The following is an 18634-nucleotide window of genomic DNA, read 5'->3' as shown; positions in this document are numbered from 1 at the left end:
TGCTCTGAATAAGAATACTGCCACAAGACCAAGACCAACAAGAACAGCAGCAGCAGCAGCAGCAGTGGCAGTATGGTTCCTGGTGACACTCCTAGAATTTTTGCTTTTTTTTTTTTTTTATTTGTATGTGTGTGCATGTGCATTTTTGTTTTTTATGTGAGTGTGTGTATGTGCATGAGCTTTATGGATGTCAGCCTGGTTTGATTACCACTGTACTACACTGTAAAGCAGTTTTAAATTCTTGGTCTTGAAATAATGAGGTCCAAAGAGTTCATATTTCTCTGTACCTTTTCTCCATGCTACTATGAGGAGTCCTGTCACAAGAAGAACAAGAAAAACAACAGCAACTGCAATACCAACAATAGCAGCAGGGTGCAGGGTGTCACTCCTAGAATGCTCATCTGCACCTGTAAATAAAGACACACTTCTTCAGAGGGGGTTACAGCTGATAGCATTTTCACCCTGAACCAAAGCCAGTCATGAAGGAGGAGTCTAAGAATGACTTTTTTTATAGACACTCTTTCTAAGCAGAAACGGGCAGTACATTCATATTGTATATAACTTGAAATGGGAAGATATGACTTCAACTCCCAGCATACATCAGTGACTTCATTGATATAAATATGCTGGAAAGCCAAAAGTAAGGAATATCTTTGCACACTGAACACACATAAGCCTACAATATAGCATCTTAGAGACCGTGCCTGCATGTTCTTTAACGAGCTCCTAAAATATGAAACAATGCAGTTTTGCATCTGTGTAGCTGTCCGTGTAACACTATGGAGGACACTCTACTCACTGTATTCTGGTGCAAAACAAATTTACTTAAGGATACAAATAAAGCACAGAATTGAATTAAAGTGAAGCTCTCTGTGGCTCCAGACCAGCTCAGCTGAGTTTTATTTAGTTTCTCCTCTTTATCTTTCACTTCCTGGATCTGTACCTGTAAATCTGACATATGTCTGCACCAGCTGCAGGGTCCGGTCGGCTAACACCTTGCAGGTGTACGTTCCTGTGAGGTTCTGGCCCTCTGGGTTCTGGATCAGGAGCGACCCGGTTTCTAAAAGGTCCTGAACCCGGTTCTTCCACAGGTCTGAGATATGCCGGTGTGAGGTGCCGCTGTTGTGTGTGAGGATGGGCGGGGTTTGTCCCATGAAGGTCCAGGTCTGAGTGAAGTTCTGGAGGCTGGGCTTTGGTACAGGGCAGGGGATGGCCAGGGTTTGGCCCACTTTTCTATGGATGTCCTCTGAAAGAACAATCAAACACAAGCTGAGTTACACTTAGAGCAAGCCCTCCACACCCTGACAGACCCGGTCCAGTAAGATGATCACACTGATGCACACAAAGGTTAATCTCTGATATTATTTCTGTTCTGGGTTATTAAGTGGGTCAATAAAGTAACTGGCTCTATCAAGATTATTGCCAGTGAAGATTAAACTAGGTATTGGAAGACCTCAATGAAACTGAAGGTCAAAGAGTCAATGACAGAGCCTGAAGGCCACACCCATTCTGGGGTTCATGAAGCCTCATTCTGCCCTCAGTAAATGCTCCCCTCTGTTCAGGAGATCGGTGGTGGTGATGTAATCCAGGCTGCGGTACCTTGCAGTCTGAACGAGGCCCTCCACTCCCCGGTCCCGTCCTCTTTGGACATGGAGCAGATGTAGGCGTGGTCAGAAGGATTTCCCAGCATCCTCACTGTGCTGCTCACTGAGAACAGTCCCTGGGCATCTGCAGTCAGCTGGCTGGAGTCCTGCAGGGTTCCTGATGGTGTGGGTGGATCAGTGGACCAGGAAACGCGAGGGGTGGGGTAGATGCCCTGGGACATGCAGGCCACTCCCTCTCTGGTCCTCTCCATGCTCACTGATTTGATGGGAGCTGCAGTGATGTCACAATGACAGTAAAGCATCTACTTCCTGTGCACAGTCTAGCTGGGACACATGAAGGTTTCATCGGCAAGCTTGTCATTAAATTTGTTGTCACATCATCCATATGTTTGCCTGGAATGTGAGATTTCAAAACCAAATAAATTTTGACAGAATTTTTTTATGATAAGGGTTAAGCGACACTGAAGTGAGAGGAAACTGCACATGTACCATCCTCTTCAACTGATGTTTGCAACTCATTACTACCCACAATACATTGCTTGAGCAAACCACACCCCTTCAAGAATGTTCACAGTGATGCAGCAAATTAGAACAGCCTTTTAATTGGGTTTATATATATATATATATATATATATGTATATGTGTGTGTGTGTGTGTGTGCGCGCGTACGTGCGTGCGTGCGTATGCATGTATGTATGTGTGTATATATTCATTACATATTTCAAGGCTACATCGGTTAATGGATGTTTTAATCGACTATGTAGGTACATGATATTCTTGGAGCAGAGTATTGTAATCCTAAACCTGTATGGCATCAGTTATGTATAGATTATTTTATTAAACCCTTTTTGACTTGTTAAGCTATTTTATTATTTCAGGGCAGTAATGGAAAGGGCCAATGAATACCAGGGATACCCAGAGAGGCATTCTGTTAAACACCAGGAACACTGTGGGTCATGAGGGCATTAGCAGGAGATGGTTGTGGGGAGACTTACCCTCCACTCTCAGGCTCACAAAGGACCTCTGGTTGTGGGTTTGACATCTGTATCTGCCCTGGTCCTGAATGCTGGTGTACCGTAGCAGCAGGGATGCGTTGCCGTGGGAGATCAGGTCCCCAAAGAGAGAGGTCCGTCCTTTGTAGCGCCCGTCTTGGTGCTCTAGCTGATCGTTGCCATGGTAGTAGCTGTGGATGGTGATGACCTCCCATCCAGCCAGTGTTTGCCAGGTAATGGCCTCTTCAGGTGAGGGTTTGAATCTGCACGGCAGCACACAGGCCTCAGAGAAGAGGCAGGTAACAGGTGTGTCTGCAGAGGAAGAACACACAGCAGAGTGGATCAGCTGTTAGGGAGCCGGGCTCCTAACCGAAGGGTTGCAGGTTCGATCCTTTGCTGTGCTCCTGAGAAAGATACTGGATTACATCTCTATATTACTCTTGAGCTGTGTATGTTTGTGTGGATGACTGATATGAAAGTAATAAACAGTAACAGACTGATGTGATAACAACCATTTAACTTTACATAGTCAGAACCTGTCTGCATGTTTCAGCATCTGTCAAACTCAATGTGAATTGAGTGGCAAATTAAACTAACTAACCTTCCATCAACCCAGCCTTCCTGACAGGTCAGTGTGCATTTCTCACAAACAATAAAGAGAAGGAACAAACTTACAAAAACAATAACTTATTTAAAACAAAGCAACATGCAAGAAGAACCAGCCTGGAGCACTTAACACAATGGGTAATTCTTCCCTTTTGTTTAACTGACACAACAGTACTCATTACCACACAATCTAAACTTAAAAATATTTAACCACATAATACCATCAAATCCAAATCCATCACTTCTGAATTCCCTGCTAAACCTCCCAGACCATTCCCTTACCCTGTAATGTACCACACACCAAGATCAATCTTAGCACACACAACTCAAAAAACAACATGTCTGTATCTCAACGGTTATCTTTAATGGTTATCTTTTATCCACCTTAAACTGAACAAACCACTGTAAGTATCAAAACATATCCAGAATCCACAGATATGAATGTTCACCTCACCCAATAAACTTTTTGTGAAGGGTTCCTAGCGCTTTCTCAACATTAAACACATACTGCAGGAGTGAGGAGAAAAAAAGAGCAGCTATAAGCACAGCAGGTGAGAGTGAAGGTGGAAAGTGGGTTTTGTGTTACCTTGGCATTCAGTCAGAGTCAGTATCCACAGGAGGACGATGGTGACGGCCAGACGAGGCCCTGCCATGGCTGAGACTCCACCCAGCAGCTGAAAAGTTGGCTATTGATGAGTTAACAGGGACCAGGTGTGCAGGCTGGGTTTCAGGTGGTGGGTGCGGCAGCAGGGCAGATAGGCGGGACAGCAGGTGGGCCGACAGAGAACATGGGTCTGTAAACAGAAACAAAAGCACATTCACGCAAAACCAAAAACAAAGACGCACCCACACTGACAGACAGGAGGACAGAGAAACACAAGACTAGCAAGACATCAAGCTGAAGTACTGACATGCATGTGTGTATTTCATGAAGTATTCAAGGCTAAATAAATGATATTTACCCAAGATGCTACAATGATTGTACCTATTCTGTTTTTTGTCTGTTCTTTGTTTGCTTTAATAAAACATCCTGCTTAGTGACACCCTTGGTAGGCAGTAAGAAAAATGAAGAAAAAAATAAATAAATAAAATAAATAATTATATATATATATATATATATATATATATATATATGTATATATATATATATATATATATATATATATATATATATATATTATATATATATATATATATATAGCATAGAATGTACAGCTTAGTGGCTGAGAATTGCATTTTTACCTAAAGCTGCGAAGGCTGAGTCTTACTTCTTTAGCCACCTTTTAGCATGCTTTCTGAAAGAACGGTTTGAGTCTAAAACGATCAGAGGGTATTTGAAATCACCCGCTATTTTAAGTTTAATACATACACATTTGTGTACACATAGGCCTTTTAGAAAAGAACAAACATACAGTTTTACTACCATTTAAGTGTAGACAAAAGTATTTCAACCAGCAGGGAGATAAGTCATGAAGTAAAAGCCATGACCAATTTGTACTGTTCTTTTCATATACATATAAAGTATCATCAGTATAAATCTGAACATCTACAACAGAGCAGACTGAAAGCAGTCATTAATATATAAACTGAACAGACACTGACCTAAAACTGATCCTTGTGGGACACCTATAGAGCACTTATGGGAGGAAGACTGTGCTTTGCCCACCTTCACACTAAGGTAGCATTCTATCCATTTCCAAACAGGGGTTAAAAGGTTAAAAAGTTACAAGGGACAGCTTTGAAATATGTACCTTTGAAATACGTGGTTAATAGTGTGAAAAGCTTTCTTAAGCTTTCTAGAAACACTGCTCCAGTTTAAGCACCATAATCCACAACGAAAATGGCATTGGATTCAGAGAAGAGCGGTCATGGCTTGGATGATGTTGTTCTGCCATCCATTATCCGCAAATCTGGAGGTGACAGGAAGTATGGGGAAAGGCCTGTAGTTTGCAGCATATAATGAATCCCTCAGTTTCAGTAGCTGATCTCCAGGCTTTAAGAAAGAGGCCTTGTTAAATGGTTAACTTAATCCAGTGAGTAACAGGACAGATGAGTCTTTGTATCTCTGTATTTCTTTAGAAATATAGTCAATAGATAGGATAGGTACAGACAAATATCCTTTGTAAACCTTTATAGAGCTGATTATTGTATTTATGTATTGACATTTGATTTGAGAAATTTCATTGATATTAAAAACAAACTTATCAGTCTGTGCAGGAAAGTTCTGAGCGAGTTCTTCCACAGACGACAGAAACTTTACTGAAAGTGGTTGCCACGGTAACACAGGCTTGTGATAGGGTTCCATTCACTGTAAGCTCTATTGGTAATAAAACCTGAATCTCTCTGTCTCTCAGTCTCAGAGTGGCACCACTGTCTGTCAACAAATAGTGCAGAACGCTGACCTGTCCACTGCACAGCATGGACTGGAATGGAAATGGAAGCTGTTTGGGTACTTTATTTTAGGGGTCCATAACCACACATTGATAAACTACTAATAAGTCAGGCACTAATCACCAACTTGGCAGTTATTAGAGCAATATAAAACATAATTAAGAACTTATGAGGCCTTTTCATAACTTTGTCTTGTATGGTTGCTATAATCATTAGCAAATAAACCCATGTATAATATAATCAAGTAGGAGTTAATAAACCAAATAATTAGCAACATCAACATGTTACTGTGCTATATAGAACTACGTCCGATTTGCCATCTATATTATACACTATTTAGCTACTTATTCATTATGTATTGTGCATAGGATACATGTGTAATTACAGAGCCACACAAGGAGGTTAATATTATGCACTAGTTAGCCATTTTTTAATTTTAATGAAAAAGTATTTGGTGATATTAAGCTGTGCCCCCTCACGCTGTAGCTGCACAATGAGCTCTTCTGTCTCCTGGAGTGATATCATCTTCTTCCTCCTGCTTCTATTTTTTTTTTTTTTTTGGAAACAATGTTTCAGTTAATCAAGAAAGGAACATAACATAGATTCAGTATTGCTTCTAACACCAAATATAGCAAACTGGGTTTTAATTTCAAAACAATGACTCTGCCACTAAACAGTTTCATAACCCAGCTTACATTAATGACATCATGACCAGAAAAACACACATATTGACCTCGTAGGAGGGAACTACATAAAAGAGGAACACAGTCACACTCATCATGGGTAAAATAACAGTCCATCGCAACAAGGCATGCTGGGAAGCTCCGCCCACTACCCAACTCTACGATCGCTGCATTAGCGTGTAGATATACGAGTTGCACTAACTTAATACATAACATTATGTTACTGGCTTTTAGCAGACGCTCTTATCCAGGGCGACTTCCAATATTATCCATTTATACAGCGAGATATTTTACTGAGGCAACTGGGTGTTAAGTACCTTGCTCAAGGGTTCCCCAGTGGAGAATCAAACCAGCAACCTTTTGGTCTCGAGTCCTGCTCCTTAACCACTATGCTACACTGCGGCAACTTTTCAATTGTTAAGTGAAGGCAAAAATGTTTATTCAAAATTGATATATATCTAAGTTAAGACTAAGTTTTCTTTATCTTCATTTTGATTAACTTCTTAAGATGAGTTATCAACTGAATAAAACATGTACATGTAACAAACTTAATTTTTTATGCTGAAAAAGCTCTCGATTTTAAGATTTACTCACTAACCCACCCACTAACTCACTACTTTTTTAGAGTGTAGAATATATATAAGTATCCCCATTACAAACAGTGAGAATCAAAATCACGTTCAGTGAGTCTACAGGTACAAGTAGTTGCCAGGCAGCAAATTTGCTTAGTTAGTGAGCCAGCGTTAAAGCTAATGAAGCGTTATGAAAGGTGTCAGAAAGGCAAAATGTATGTTACGGTAATTATGAAGTCCTACATACAGAAAAGCCTATTCTATCCAAACAGGCCTATTCATTATTTTGTGGAAACACGTTATTTTGTTAAATAAATGCATTTTTTATTCATCAACCTTATGGAGCCTACCAAACTTCTTCTGATGGAGCACGATTACAGAACTTTTTTGTGACAACATTTTTACATTTTTACTGTCTAAGAGAGGAAATTAACTTCATTCAACATATAAAACAGCTGCTTATAGCGGTAAAACATCCCTTTAATCTGCACCATGCATTATTTTGCGCCCTCCCCCCCCCGGAAAAAAAAACTGCTTTAAGGTCAGAGACCACAGTACCAATTTTTACTTTCCTTTTTTTTTTTTTTTTTTAACTTTTCCTTTGCTGTTTTTCCATCTCACTCACCCATCTGCCCTGATTGGATTGAAACTTATTCTGGAAGGCTGCTGACAGGCTAACAAAATCCCCACATACTGATCATGTTCTCCAGGTAGACTTTCTCAAAGCGCAAAGTCCAGTGTACAGAAGACACAGAGAGGGCAGCTGAGTCTGCTCTGAATAACCGTTAGAGCTGCCGCACAGTCTGCGCACAATATCATTTCTGGCGGTTTAACTTCCTCTTCCCGTCCCAGAGAGAAGTCACCAGACATCCACTGAAACACAGTGTGGTCGTCACTACGTGGCCAGGTTGTATTTGGCTAACGTATAGCCACTGACTAACACACAGCCACTTACTGATGCCATCACTACTGCCCTCCACCTCACCCTCTCCCACAGAAATAACAATTATGCCAGAATGCTGTTCATAGACTTCAGCTCAGCGTTCAACACAATCATTCCGCAGAGGCTGGTAGGGACTTTGAGCTTATTGGGCATGAACACCGCCCTCTGTAATTGGATCCTGGACTTCCTGACTGACAGGCCTCAGTCTGTCAGTATAGGAAGGAACACCTCCAGGGTCATGAAACTGAGCACCGGTGCCCCCCAGGGCTGTGTGCTGAGCCCACTGTTGTTCACGCTGCTGACACATGACTGTGCTGCCCAGCACAGCTCTAATCACATCATCAAGTTTGCAGATGATGCGACAGTGGTGGGGCTCATCAGCAACAACGATGAGTCCGCACACAGAGCAGAGGTCAGTCAGCTGGTGGACTGGTGTCGAGACAACAAGCCGTCTCTTAACGTTGAAAAAACTAAAGAGATGATTGTTGACTTCAGGAAGAGCCCTGCTGTTTACACCCCCTTGGACATCGACGGCTCTGCCGTGGAGACAGTCAACAGCGTCAAGTTCCTGGGAGTGCACATAGCGAGGGACCTCACCTGCACACTCAACACCACCACCATAACCAAAAAGGCCCAGCAACGTCTCCACTTCCTGCGGAAGCTGAAGAAAGCCAGCCTCCCCCCTCCCATCCTCACCACCTTTTACCCAGGGACCACAGAGAGCATCCTCTGCAGCTGCATCACCGTCTGGTTCGGGAACTGCAACATCGCTGACCACAAGTCCTTGAGCGGATCATCGGGGTCCCTCTTCCAACCATGGAAGAACTCTTCCAGAACCACTGCACCCAGCGGGCAACCTGTATCGCCACAGACCCTTCCCACCCCTCCCACGGACTGTCCACCCCCCTGCCGTCTGGCAGAAGGTACCGGAGCATCCGTACTGTCACTGCCAGACACTGCAAGAGCTTTTTCCCTCACGCAGTCAGGCTCCTCAACTCCTCGCTGCCCCCTCCTCCCCTCCTGCACCTGCACAGGAACAGACCCACACCCCCGGAGCACAGCATGCGCCTGCCCCCTCCCCTGGACTGAGCACAAGCCATAGTTCACTGAAATGTATTTTGCATGAAAACTGTTCCTGAACGAAATGCGCGCTTGGTAGCTCTTCCGGAACTTGCTTATGTGTTCGCATATAAAGGCACGGTTATATAATGATTTACTTGATGTCGTTATAGCACTATACTGTCATTTGAATATTAAAAGAAAAAAAATTATACTATGCTGACCAAGTTGCCTGCTTGTGTTTAGTTTGCATGCTCAGATAGTACAAATAGTTACAAGTGTGGTTATATAGTATTTTGTTTTCATCCATCAAGTGTCTGTACTCACCTGGCGGCTTCCCTCACTACACCCCCCCCCCCCCCCCCCCCAAACCACCAACCTCACCGGAAACCCCCAAAAAATTCAGCAACGGTGTCACCAGTACTTCAATGCAAACACCTTGGCATATACTCCGAACTGTATGACCAGGAAACAAACTATTATTAGCAAAAAACACAGAACATTAGTTGTCGTGCTTTTCTATTTCCCTGGCCTAATCTCCTGAGCCCTGACTGGACGGAAATTTAAAACTGAAAGTTGGTGATTTAAAACACATAGAGAGAGCGACTGAAATGCAAACTGCATGTATAACTCACCACATACAGCACCAGCAAGCGCAGCGACGCACCACGAAGAGCCGCCGAGTTTCTGTTTGGTATATCCGTCAGAGCCTGCGCATACTACGAGCGGTTTAACTTCCTCTTCCCATCCCAGAGAAAAGTAGAAATGGCACTAGACCATTAGAAACTAGAAACACATTGTGGTCGTCACTACGTGGCCAGCGTGGTAAAGTTGGTTTTATACTGGGATATTCGCTTTTTCCTCACCTATATCCCGAAGACGGCACTTCTTAAAAAGACAAAAGCGGCATTATCTGTTTCAGGAAGAGATACAGAATCTGCTACAACATGACATAACGGCTGAAATTTTCGATATTTGTTTTCTGAACACAGTAACTAGTCATCTCTTCAGTTGCTGCGTTTTGTAAGGGACCGTCGAAAAATGCACGTACTGAACTGAAGGAAGAAAGGAGTCTAAGCGGTTATACTCTCCTTCAGCTGCTGGTTGTAGTAGCAGATGGCATGCTGTGAAATAAAAAAAAGTACCATTATAAAATACAGTATATTTAATTTTAAAAGCTCAATAAAAATCAAGTAAATTAAAATTTCTAACTCTGTTGTTTGTCGTCGCCTCCCAGTGAGATGACTGACTTACAAGTGAAATGTCACAGAAGTCCTGTTGTAGGGATACAGTGTAACCGGCTCAATTTGTACTCTGCGATGTATTTTCCTCCTTAAAGACGGAGACCCACGACGACGTAGCTGCATCCACATTTATTGCCAGTCTGCATAAGAGCGCCTGCATAAGAGTGCATATAACAGAACATAAGAGGATCCACGATGTGGAATTGAACGTTTCCACCTCGATCATTAGAGCGTACAGTAAAAGGGGAGAAATATGGATGCGCAAGGGACTTAACCCTTTGTTAGCCACACCCCTTTTCAAGTGACCTCCCATGAATCACTACAATCCCAAAATGCCTCAACACAGGAAGAACACCAAAACAATTAAACAAAATAAAAGCAGATAGGCGACCACAAAGAAATGAATTACTAAAAAAAAATAGCTAATCCCAGCAACATGGATATGAAATACTAGTGAAATAATAATGTCAACATTAATCCTGCTACAACAGCACTACATCAATTTTGAAAAAGTAGATGCACATTAAGATTAATTACTTACTACAAGTAAAAGACATTCATTACTACACGTAAAAGTCACTCATATCAGTGTGGAACTACTACAACCTTCAAGGTTAGTAGTAATTTTGTTGATTTTAAGTGAACATTTTTCAGAAAAAAAGAAAAATATTCACTAAAAACAAACAAAATGACTTAACACTCTGACAGTTTTAGTAGTTCCACACTGGTATGAATGACTTACTGCAAGTGAAATATTGCACAAAAGTCATTTTGTTGATTTTTAGCGAATATTTTCGTGGCCAGGGCAGGTTGTACTTGGCTAACGCATAGCCACTGGCTAACATATAGTCAGATAGCTAAACGAGCAAACGGGTAACGAGCACTACAGCTAGCCAGTTTAATGTCTAATGTGACACACAGTATAGTAACGTTAAGTCTGGACCATCTAATTTACGAGCCAACTAGCCACTTACTTTCATTTTCTTTGAACACAACTTTATTAGCGAGACCCATTATATTTCACCTCTTCGAGTGAGTTTAATATCATAGGTTAAAGATCTCTGGCCCCACGCCGGAAATCCGGCGTGCAGAGATTTTAGATCAGGCAATGAATTATTACTAGCGCAGCCTATACGAACTCTGACGTTACCAGACCGGAACGGAATTGTATTAAAAGCAGTCGCTGACGTGGTGTTTTTTCGGATGAGTTTTAACCAATGGTAACCTGTTTATGAGACGAACTGGCACGAGAGCATTGTTCTTATCCAATCGGCAACTAGTTTCAACTTTCTGTGAGGCGGTGCCAGGAGGAATTTGCGGGGACCGTATCAGTTGATTACTGCACAATAGGCTGGCATGCATGCAAATAGATGGAGTATGGAAGCGAAACGTGTTGAGGTTGGTGCAGACACAAGCACAATTGAGTGGGAAGTGAAAATAAATGGCGATAGGCTTGGTTAGATGAAAATGGTAATGACAAACCAAGGGTGTGGGTTTGATTTGGAAAGTGGTGGGGCATAAATTTGACAGGAAGTCTGGGGGTCCTTCTGTGGTAGAAAAAACTATGTTTTCCTAGCAACACTGTGTATTAGCATGAGCTCACTGCAAAAGGTTGTATTAAGTTCACTGTGCATGCTTAAGGTTATTGCAGGACAGGTGTAAGGGACCCAAGAGGCCTGGGTGATTTCCAATCTAAATTTTGGGAGGGCGCCATCTATTTTTAAAAAATATAGCTTGGCTTGGCATGAAAATATTGGAAGAAAAAGCCAAGAAAAATTAAGAATGATTGAGAGAAATAAATAAATAATTGTGTAAAAATGTGATTAAATTGAAAAAGAGATAAAGAGGGTGGACCCTGAGAGTGGGAGCTGGCAGGTGAGCTCAGCGATGGGAAGGGTTAGAAAAATGTATAAAAGAAGGAGGATTTGAGGTGCTATTTCAGACCTGGGTCTCAAGAGAGGGTGTGACTGCTTTGTGATTTCTGATCCATATACAATAAACCTATTTACATCAGACTTTGAGGTATAATTTGTATTAATTTTGGAGATTGTTATTTCTATATTTGATATAGCATACTGAAGGCACAAGAACGGAAAGGATCCTCCGGCCTGACCGGTAGAGGCGGGGAGTGGTGAAGTCACCACACTACCCCAGAATATTTAGGAATTTTTCATTGCATTTCCTGAAATTCTACACAATATACTATAGTACTTTCTATAGGACCAGATGGAGTCCCGGGACGTGTGCCCCTCCCAGCTCGTCCATAAACTGCATCTACTTGGCGTCAGCGCACCACTGTGCAACTGGATTTCCAGCTTCCTGACAGGACGCCCACAGGTGGTGCGTCTGGGCCCTCATCTCTCCTCCTCCGTAACCCTGAATACTGGTGTGCTTTCCCTGATGCTGTACTCGCTCTTCACTCATGACTGTGTTCCTGCATACAACTCAAACACCATTGTAAAGTTCGCAGACGACACAAGGGTGATAGGCCTGATCGCTCATGGTGATGAATCGGCTTATAGAGCAGAGGTGCAACATTTGGTGAGGTGGTGCACAGCAAACAACCTAGCTCTCCACACAGGAAAAACAAAGGAGCTCATCACTGATTTCCGGAGATCTGGTAACAAGGACTACACCCCCATTTCCATCCATGGCGACACGGTGGAATGGGTCTCAAGCTTTAAATTCCTAGGGATACACATCACCGATGATCTTTCATGGACATATAACACCACTGCACTGCTGAACAAGGCTAAACAGCGTCTATTCTTCCTGCGACCGTTGAAAAAATCTGGCCTCTCTCAGCAGGTCCTGTATGCCAAGTGTGACCTGGTGGGCGTAAAGCGGAAGGTCTTGGCTCTAGGGTACTCGACTACGCCACCTGGGGAATTTCCCCCCAAGAAATCTTTCCAATTTATACTCCTAAGATATTGTACGGAGACAAGATGGTTCTCACATGCAGGTAAGTTAGCAGAGACACAAGTATTTCAGTTTGAATACAAAAGTTTATAACAAATAAATTAAGTTAAAATACAAGTCTGCAAACTATTGCTATAAACTCTTAACGGGTGAGAATGTAATAAGGGCAAGCAATGTCGCCAGAGGGGTAATGGCTGCCACCAGAGATGAACTGTAGAAAAATGGTAGGGAGTAGGGGGTAGGGTAGGGGTAGGGGAAAGCAATAAACCAAGGGACTCGAACTGGCGTACCTGACGAAGCGGCCATATATGTACAAAAATGGGACCTCGGCTAATTAGTGGTTAGCCACCCTAGCGCTACTTGGGGGGCATGGCCAAGAATGGAAAGAGCTACGGTGGCTGAGAGGCACACTGTCGGTTACACAAGTAAGGCTTGTTATTGGGGCTTAGATGGATAATTAAACAGGTGTGGGCTTGGCAACAATCGTGTACAGGAAACGCCAACTATGGAATGACGATTATGCCAGAATGAAAAACATGGTGTACAGAAAATGTGTTATGAAACTGATGGAGGAGGCAGGGTGAAGGCATAAAAGAAAGATGCTTTCGGGGTTTTTTCAGAGTGATTGGGGAGTGCTTGTGAATACACACACCGCATATACACCTGTTGCTCCGCGGACCAACCCGGTTTACTGTATGTGATTGATCACCATATGCAATAAACCACAACTCATTTTACACCAGACTCTGTAAAGAGTATTTTCTGGCAGGCATCAAAATGTGGAGGAAGACCCTTGGTCCATTTGGCCCTGACCAGGGGGATATCCACCACAGCTTCTGTGCCATTATCATAGAAATTAAAAAATATTATTAAATATTAGTTTTGCTCATCTACCTGGAATATTATTTTATATTTACATTTTTAACAGTAGCATATTTTAGGTGCGCACAATGTATTGCAGTTGTTGTTTATCACAACTGCAATTTTACGTTAGATTTATTTAACGTTGACATCACATTTCATTTTAACGTGAATAAAGTCCAAATCAACATAGTAGCCTAGGCTACAAAACAGAAATGTGACGCATAAGCCTGTGCATCACATTTGTAGCGTACTATGTCTACATTAACAACAAATAAAAAAAAAACGACATTCACCATATGAAATAATTTAAAAAAGATTCAGTAATTATGATGCTTAGACTAATATATTGTAGCCGTTGATAGTTAGCCACTGCTGCTAAGGAAGTGAGTGTTCCCATGACTCTTTTTGTTTTTGCCGTTAGCTTTTCTTTATGATTAATGTTTTTTCCTTTCAGACTTTGTTATGTAGGCTATGTGACTTTGTTACACAGTTATGCGTGACGGATAGCGGGGGCAGTGACTGCAAGTATATTAAAATGTTTGGGGTTGGTTAGTTCAAAACTCGTAAAACAAAGTTTTTCGCTTCGGATATAAGCATGGCTCTTTTTTCTTCAGTGCATTTTTTACTTTTAGCAAATGATATGTACATATTGTATGCGTTAAAATCTGGGGTTCTGTTACCTTCCTAAAAACGAAAAATAGGCTACTTTGCGTCTGCATGATTGCTTGAGTAGCATGGTGCAGTTGAACGTAATGGATATTACGATTTAATTATTATTAATTTCATTGACATTTGCTTTCACACGTGCTGTTTTGCCGCAGAGCAGGCTAATAATAGACATGTTTGGAACAATGTAGGGTAATTTTTAAAATGAAATAAAACTATTTACAGATTCGTGTATGCTGCCCACCCGGATATGGAAATGAACGAATCAGTGAGTCAAAGATTCGAATCATTTTACTGTACTGAACGAAAGGAACCGAATCACTAAAAATAATCGTATTGAACACCACTAGTAACATACAAACAGAAATATACATATAAGTAAATCTATTTAATTAGTAAATAAATTGACATATATTTCACTAGAATATACTTATTGGGTCAATTTTGAATATTCACATATATTTTTAAAGTTCTCGTCAAAATATATTTCAAATATATATTTTTTTCATGTATGAGAGCAATTCTGGAAGAATTTCTAACGCTCCTCTCGTTTGGCCAACATGTATAATGCCAACACGAGAAGAACAAGAACAGTTAATGTTACCCAAGTCATAAGTAATAGCACAAAATCACCCTACAGCACACCCTTTCACAACGTAGTTAGCTAGCAAACTAAATGTTGTTATCTGTTAATGTTAGCTAAGTATACCAGTTACTAGTATAACGTTAATATGTCTAACTATTTTTGTTTGTACAGTGCTAACGTTAACAAGACTATTACAACTGTATGCCCAGGACAGCTGACTCCGTCTTTCATATCACCAAACAATCAACGTTACGTGTTTAATTTGGTACCGGTACCATAACGTTATGATCACAGCCTGGAATGCGCTCTAGCGAGCTCTCTCCTCTGACTAAGCGCAGACCGCATTGCGCACTCCAGGAAATCACATCGCTGCATGTAAAGGAGGCGGGGACAAAGCGAACAAACACCAACAGAAAGTATGTTTCTCATCCAGTGGGGACATGAGGGAGTTAACCCTTTGTAGAGCCGATGGAAATAATATTTGATTTAAACACATACGCAATTAATGTGAAAATAGTGGTAATCAGAAAAGCGGTAGGGACATATCCCCACCGTCCCTACCATAAATTACGCCCATGGGACAAACGTTTGGCTTATGTTGTTACAAATTAAACGAGCCCAGGACCTGCTTTGCACTATGTGTTCGAAAAAAATACAGTACAGGACAAGCGGCAAAAGGCATTGTATCGGCATGATACAGATCCCTCACACAAAGCAGCTGTCCCGGCTCTTCGTTGTACATCAACGTTTCCGGGAGCTGTGGCCGCTGGAGCTGCTGCCGCCTCATCCATCCAAGCCCGCTTGTGCAATCGTTAAGTCCGCGTTTGTACATTTGTACATTGAAAACATGACCTGTCTTTCAGGATAGCGCCAGCGCTAGTTGACCTGTGCAAAACATCACATGACTGCACTCTCCAAACTTAGCGTGTCAAATATATGATGATGACTTGGACAAAGTTGTAACACAGCATCTTGCTACTCGACCACGTTTTATTGAAGTTGCACTTTTCATTTTTAATAGTGTTTAAGTAAAAAAGGAAGCACTTTTAATTTGACCACGGTAGTACAAAATTGTATTAATGTATCTTTTTTTGTTTTACAATTTTAAATTAAAGCTGTTGTGGTGACGCTAAATGTACATGCGTCCTGTTTTGTTACCCCCCCCCCCCCCCCCCAAAAAAAAACAAAACAAAATCACCACTGCATGAGGAACATGCAGCCAGGAACAAACCTGGCCCCCCAGCTCTGCCACAGACAGCAGGAACAGTGCCCCCTGCGGTAAGGAGATGGTCCTACAGGAGGGTGGAAGGTCCAGCCTTCCCAGACCTGACCAAGGAGGATGAGACTGTGTACACCATGCTCAGGATGGCCCTCGACAACCTGCTCGATCCAGAAGAGACCAAGCAGTACAAGTACCACATCCTCCTGGACCACCTGAAGGTCGACCAGGCCCGGAGGCTGGCGCTCACCTTCTCCAAGGCCCCTGACCCCTTCACGCGAGCGGTGAAGGCGCTGGATGACCGGTACGGGCAAGTACGCCAGCTGGCATCCAGGGAGATTAAGGTCATCATGGCCTTACCTCTGATTTGGCCAGGGGATGGGCAGGCCTTTGACGACTTCGCCCTCTGCATTCATGCCCTGGTGGGACTCCTTCAGACTCTGGGAGGGCAGGGCCAAGCTGAGCTGGCCTGCGGCTCACACGTGGAGCACCTCCTGGAGAAGCTCCCATCTGAGCAGTTCAGCAGGTTCAAGAGGAACATCAGCCGACTCAGGCCGGAGTCCATGATGTACACCCTGCTGGACTTTGCAACCTGGCTCCAGCTAGAGGCTCGCTGCCAGCCAAGGAGAGAGGGCCCCCCAGCTGGACAGAAGGAGCAGCGGCCTGCACCAGAGCCCACCAGGCAGGGGGCCAGCATCCTGCACGGAGCCAACCAGGCCACCAGCACTGCAGCCCAGAGGCCATCGCCCACAGCGCCACCTGCTGGGAAACCAGGGGGGAGGAGGAGCGCGTACTGCCCATACTGCGACAACGCCGAGCACTACCTCAGCCAGTGCGCCACCTTCAGGCGGCTCTCCAGGGACGAGAAGGTGGCCAGGATCAGAGAGAACCAGAGGTGGTGGCAGGTACTGCACAAGGTGAGCAAGAGGTCCAAAGAGAAGACACATCCACACACATCCACACTTCAGCCGCCAAGACTCTGTACCTGGACCGGCCGAGTGGCCAGAGCCCTGTGATGTTCAAAGTTATTCAGGTCACCCTGCATCACAAGGGCCGGTCCATGGAGACGTACGCGGTGCTTGATGACGGCTCAGAGTGGACAATCCTCTTCCCAGCTGCAGCCAAACAGCTCCACCTGCAAGGCAAAGTGGCCGTGTCACTCCAGATCTCCCCTGCATCTGGACCAAAGCAGACCTACCGGATACGGAATGCCTTCACTGCTGACCACCTGGCCTTGTCAGAGCATTCCCATCCAGTGGCAAAGCTGCAGAAGAGGTATGCACACCTCAGAGGCCTCCCGCTGCAGTCCCTCAACCTGGTGCGCCCGCTGCTAATTGGGGCTGATTATACCCATGTGATCACCCCTATTGAGCTAGTGCGTCTGGGCCCACCAGGGGGCCCAGCAGCCATCAAAACCTGTTTGGGCTGGACTCTCCGGCACAGCGCCTTCAGCGTTGAACCTCTCCCCTCAATTGTCTGCTGACCTCAGTCAGCAAACCCAGAGAGAATACCACCCACAGAAACCGCGGTTGAGATTGGCTGAACACAGCTGATGGGGCCAGTGTCCTCCCTTCCCCCACCAAGGAGCCAAGAAGGGGCCTAGCAGACCAGCTGAAGCAGGAGTGGAGGATGCTGCGAATATAAAAATATCACAGCAGATCTAGCCAGATTACTGGCAGTGATGACGTAACTGGTGATGTAATCCAGGCTGCGGTACCTTCAGTAGACACTCCCCTCTGTTCAGGTGATCGGTGGTGGTGACGTAATCCAGGCTGCGGTACCTTGCTGTCTGAACGAGGCCCTCCACTCCCCGGTCCCATCCTCTTTAGACACGGTGCAGATGTAGGCGTGGTCAGAAAGATTTCCCAGCATCCTCACTGTGATGCTCACTGAGAACAGTCCCTGGGCATCTGCAGTCGGCTGTCTGGAGTCCTGCAGGGTTCCTGATGGTGTGGGTGGATCAGTGGACCAGGAAACGCGAGGGGTGGGGTAGATGCCCTGGGACATGCAGGCGACTCCCTCTCTGGTCCTCTCCATGCTCACTGATTTGATGGGAGCTGCAATGATGTCATAATAGCAGTAAATATGGAGCAGGTAATGCATTTATGACACCACAACACGTCACACATATTCTATGTGTTGACTAGATATTTGGGTCTTATGCTCCTTCCATGATTCTTACTCCTTTATCTAGAAGGTTCCAGTGCTATCTGTGTTGCTATGCTATATGTTGATCGTCTGTTGTAGAACACCCCTCTTCAGCTCTTAAACTGGTAAATCAGAAAA

General features: G+C 43.6%; 1 protein-coding gene across 1 annotated transcript in view; it reads right to left on the bottom strand.

Moving 5' to 3' along the window:
* Positions 1-18634, bottom strand: part of LOC118773832 — a 54430-nt gene that overhangs the window by 2319 nt on the left and 33477 nt on the right. Inside the window, exons 2-3 of the mRNA XM_036522922.1 lie at positions 944-1246; positions 288-407 (exon numbers count right to left, since the gene is read on the bottom strand). Of these exons, the coding sequence (XP_036378815.1) occupies positions 288-407; positions 944-1246 (423 nt within the window). The remainder of the gene's footprint in view (positions 1-287; positions 408-943; positions 1247-18634) is intronic.

Source organism: Megalops cyprinoides, chromosome 2 (genome assembly GCF_013368585.1).
Source record: "Megalops cyprinoides isolate fMegCyp1 chromosome 2, fMegCyp1.pri, whole genome shotgun sequence".
NCBI lineage: Eukaryota > Metazoa > Chordata > Actinopteri > Elopiformes > Megalopidae > Megalops > Megalops cyprinoides.
This window is presented reverse-complemented; position numbering and strand designations above follow the sequence as displayed.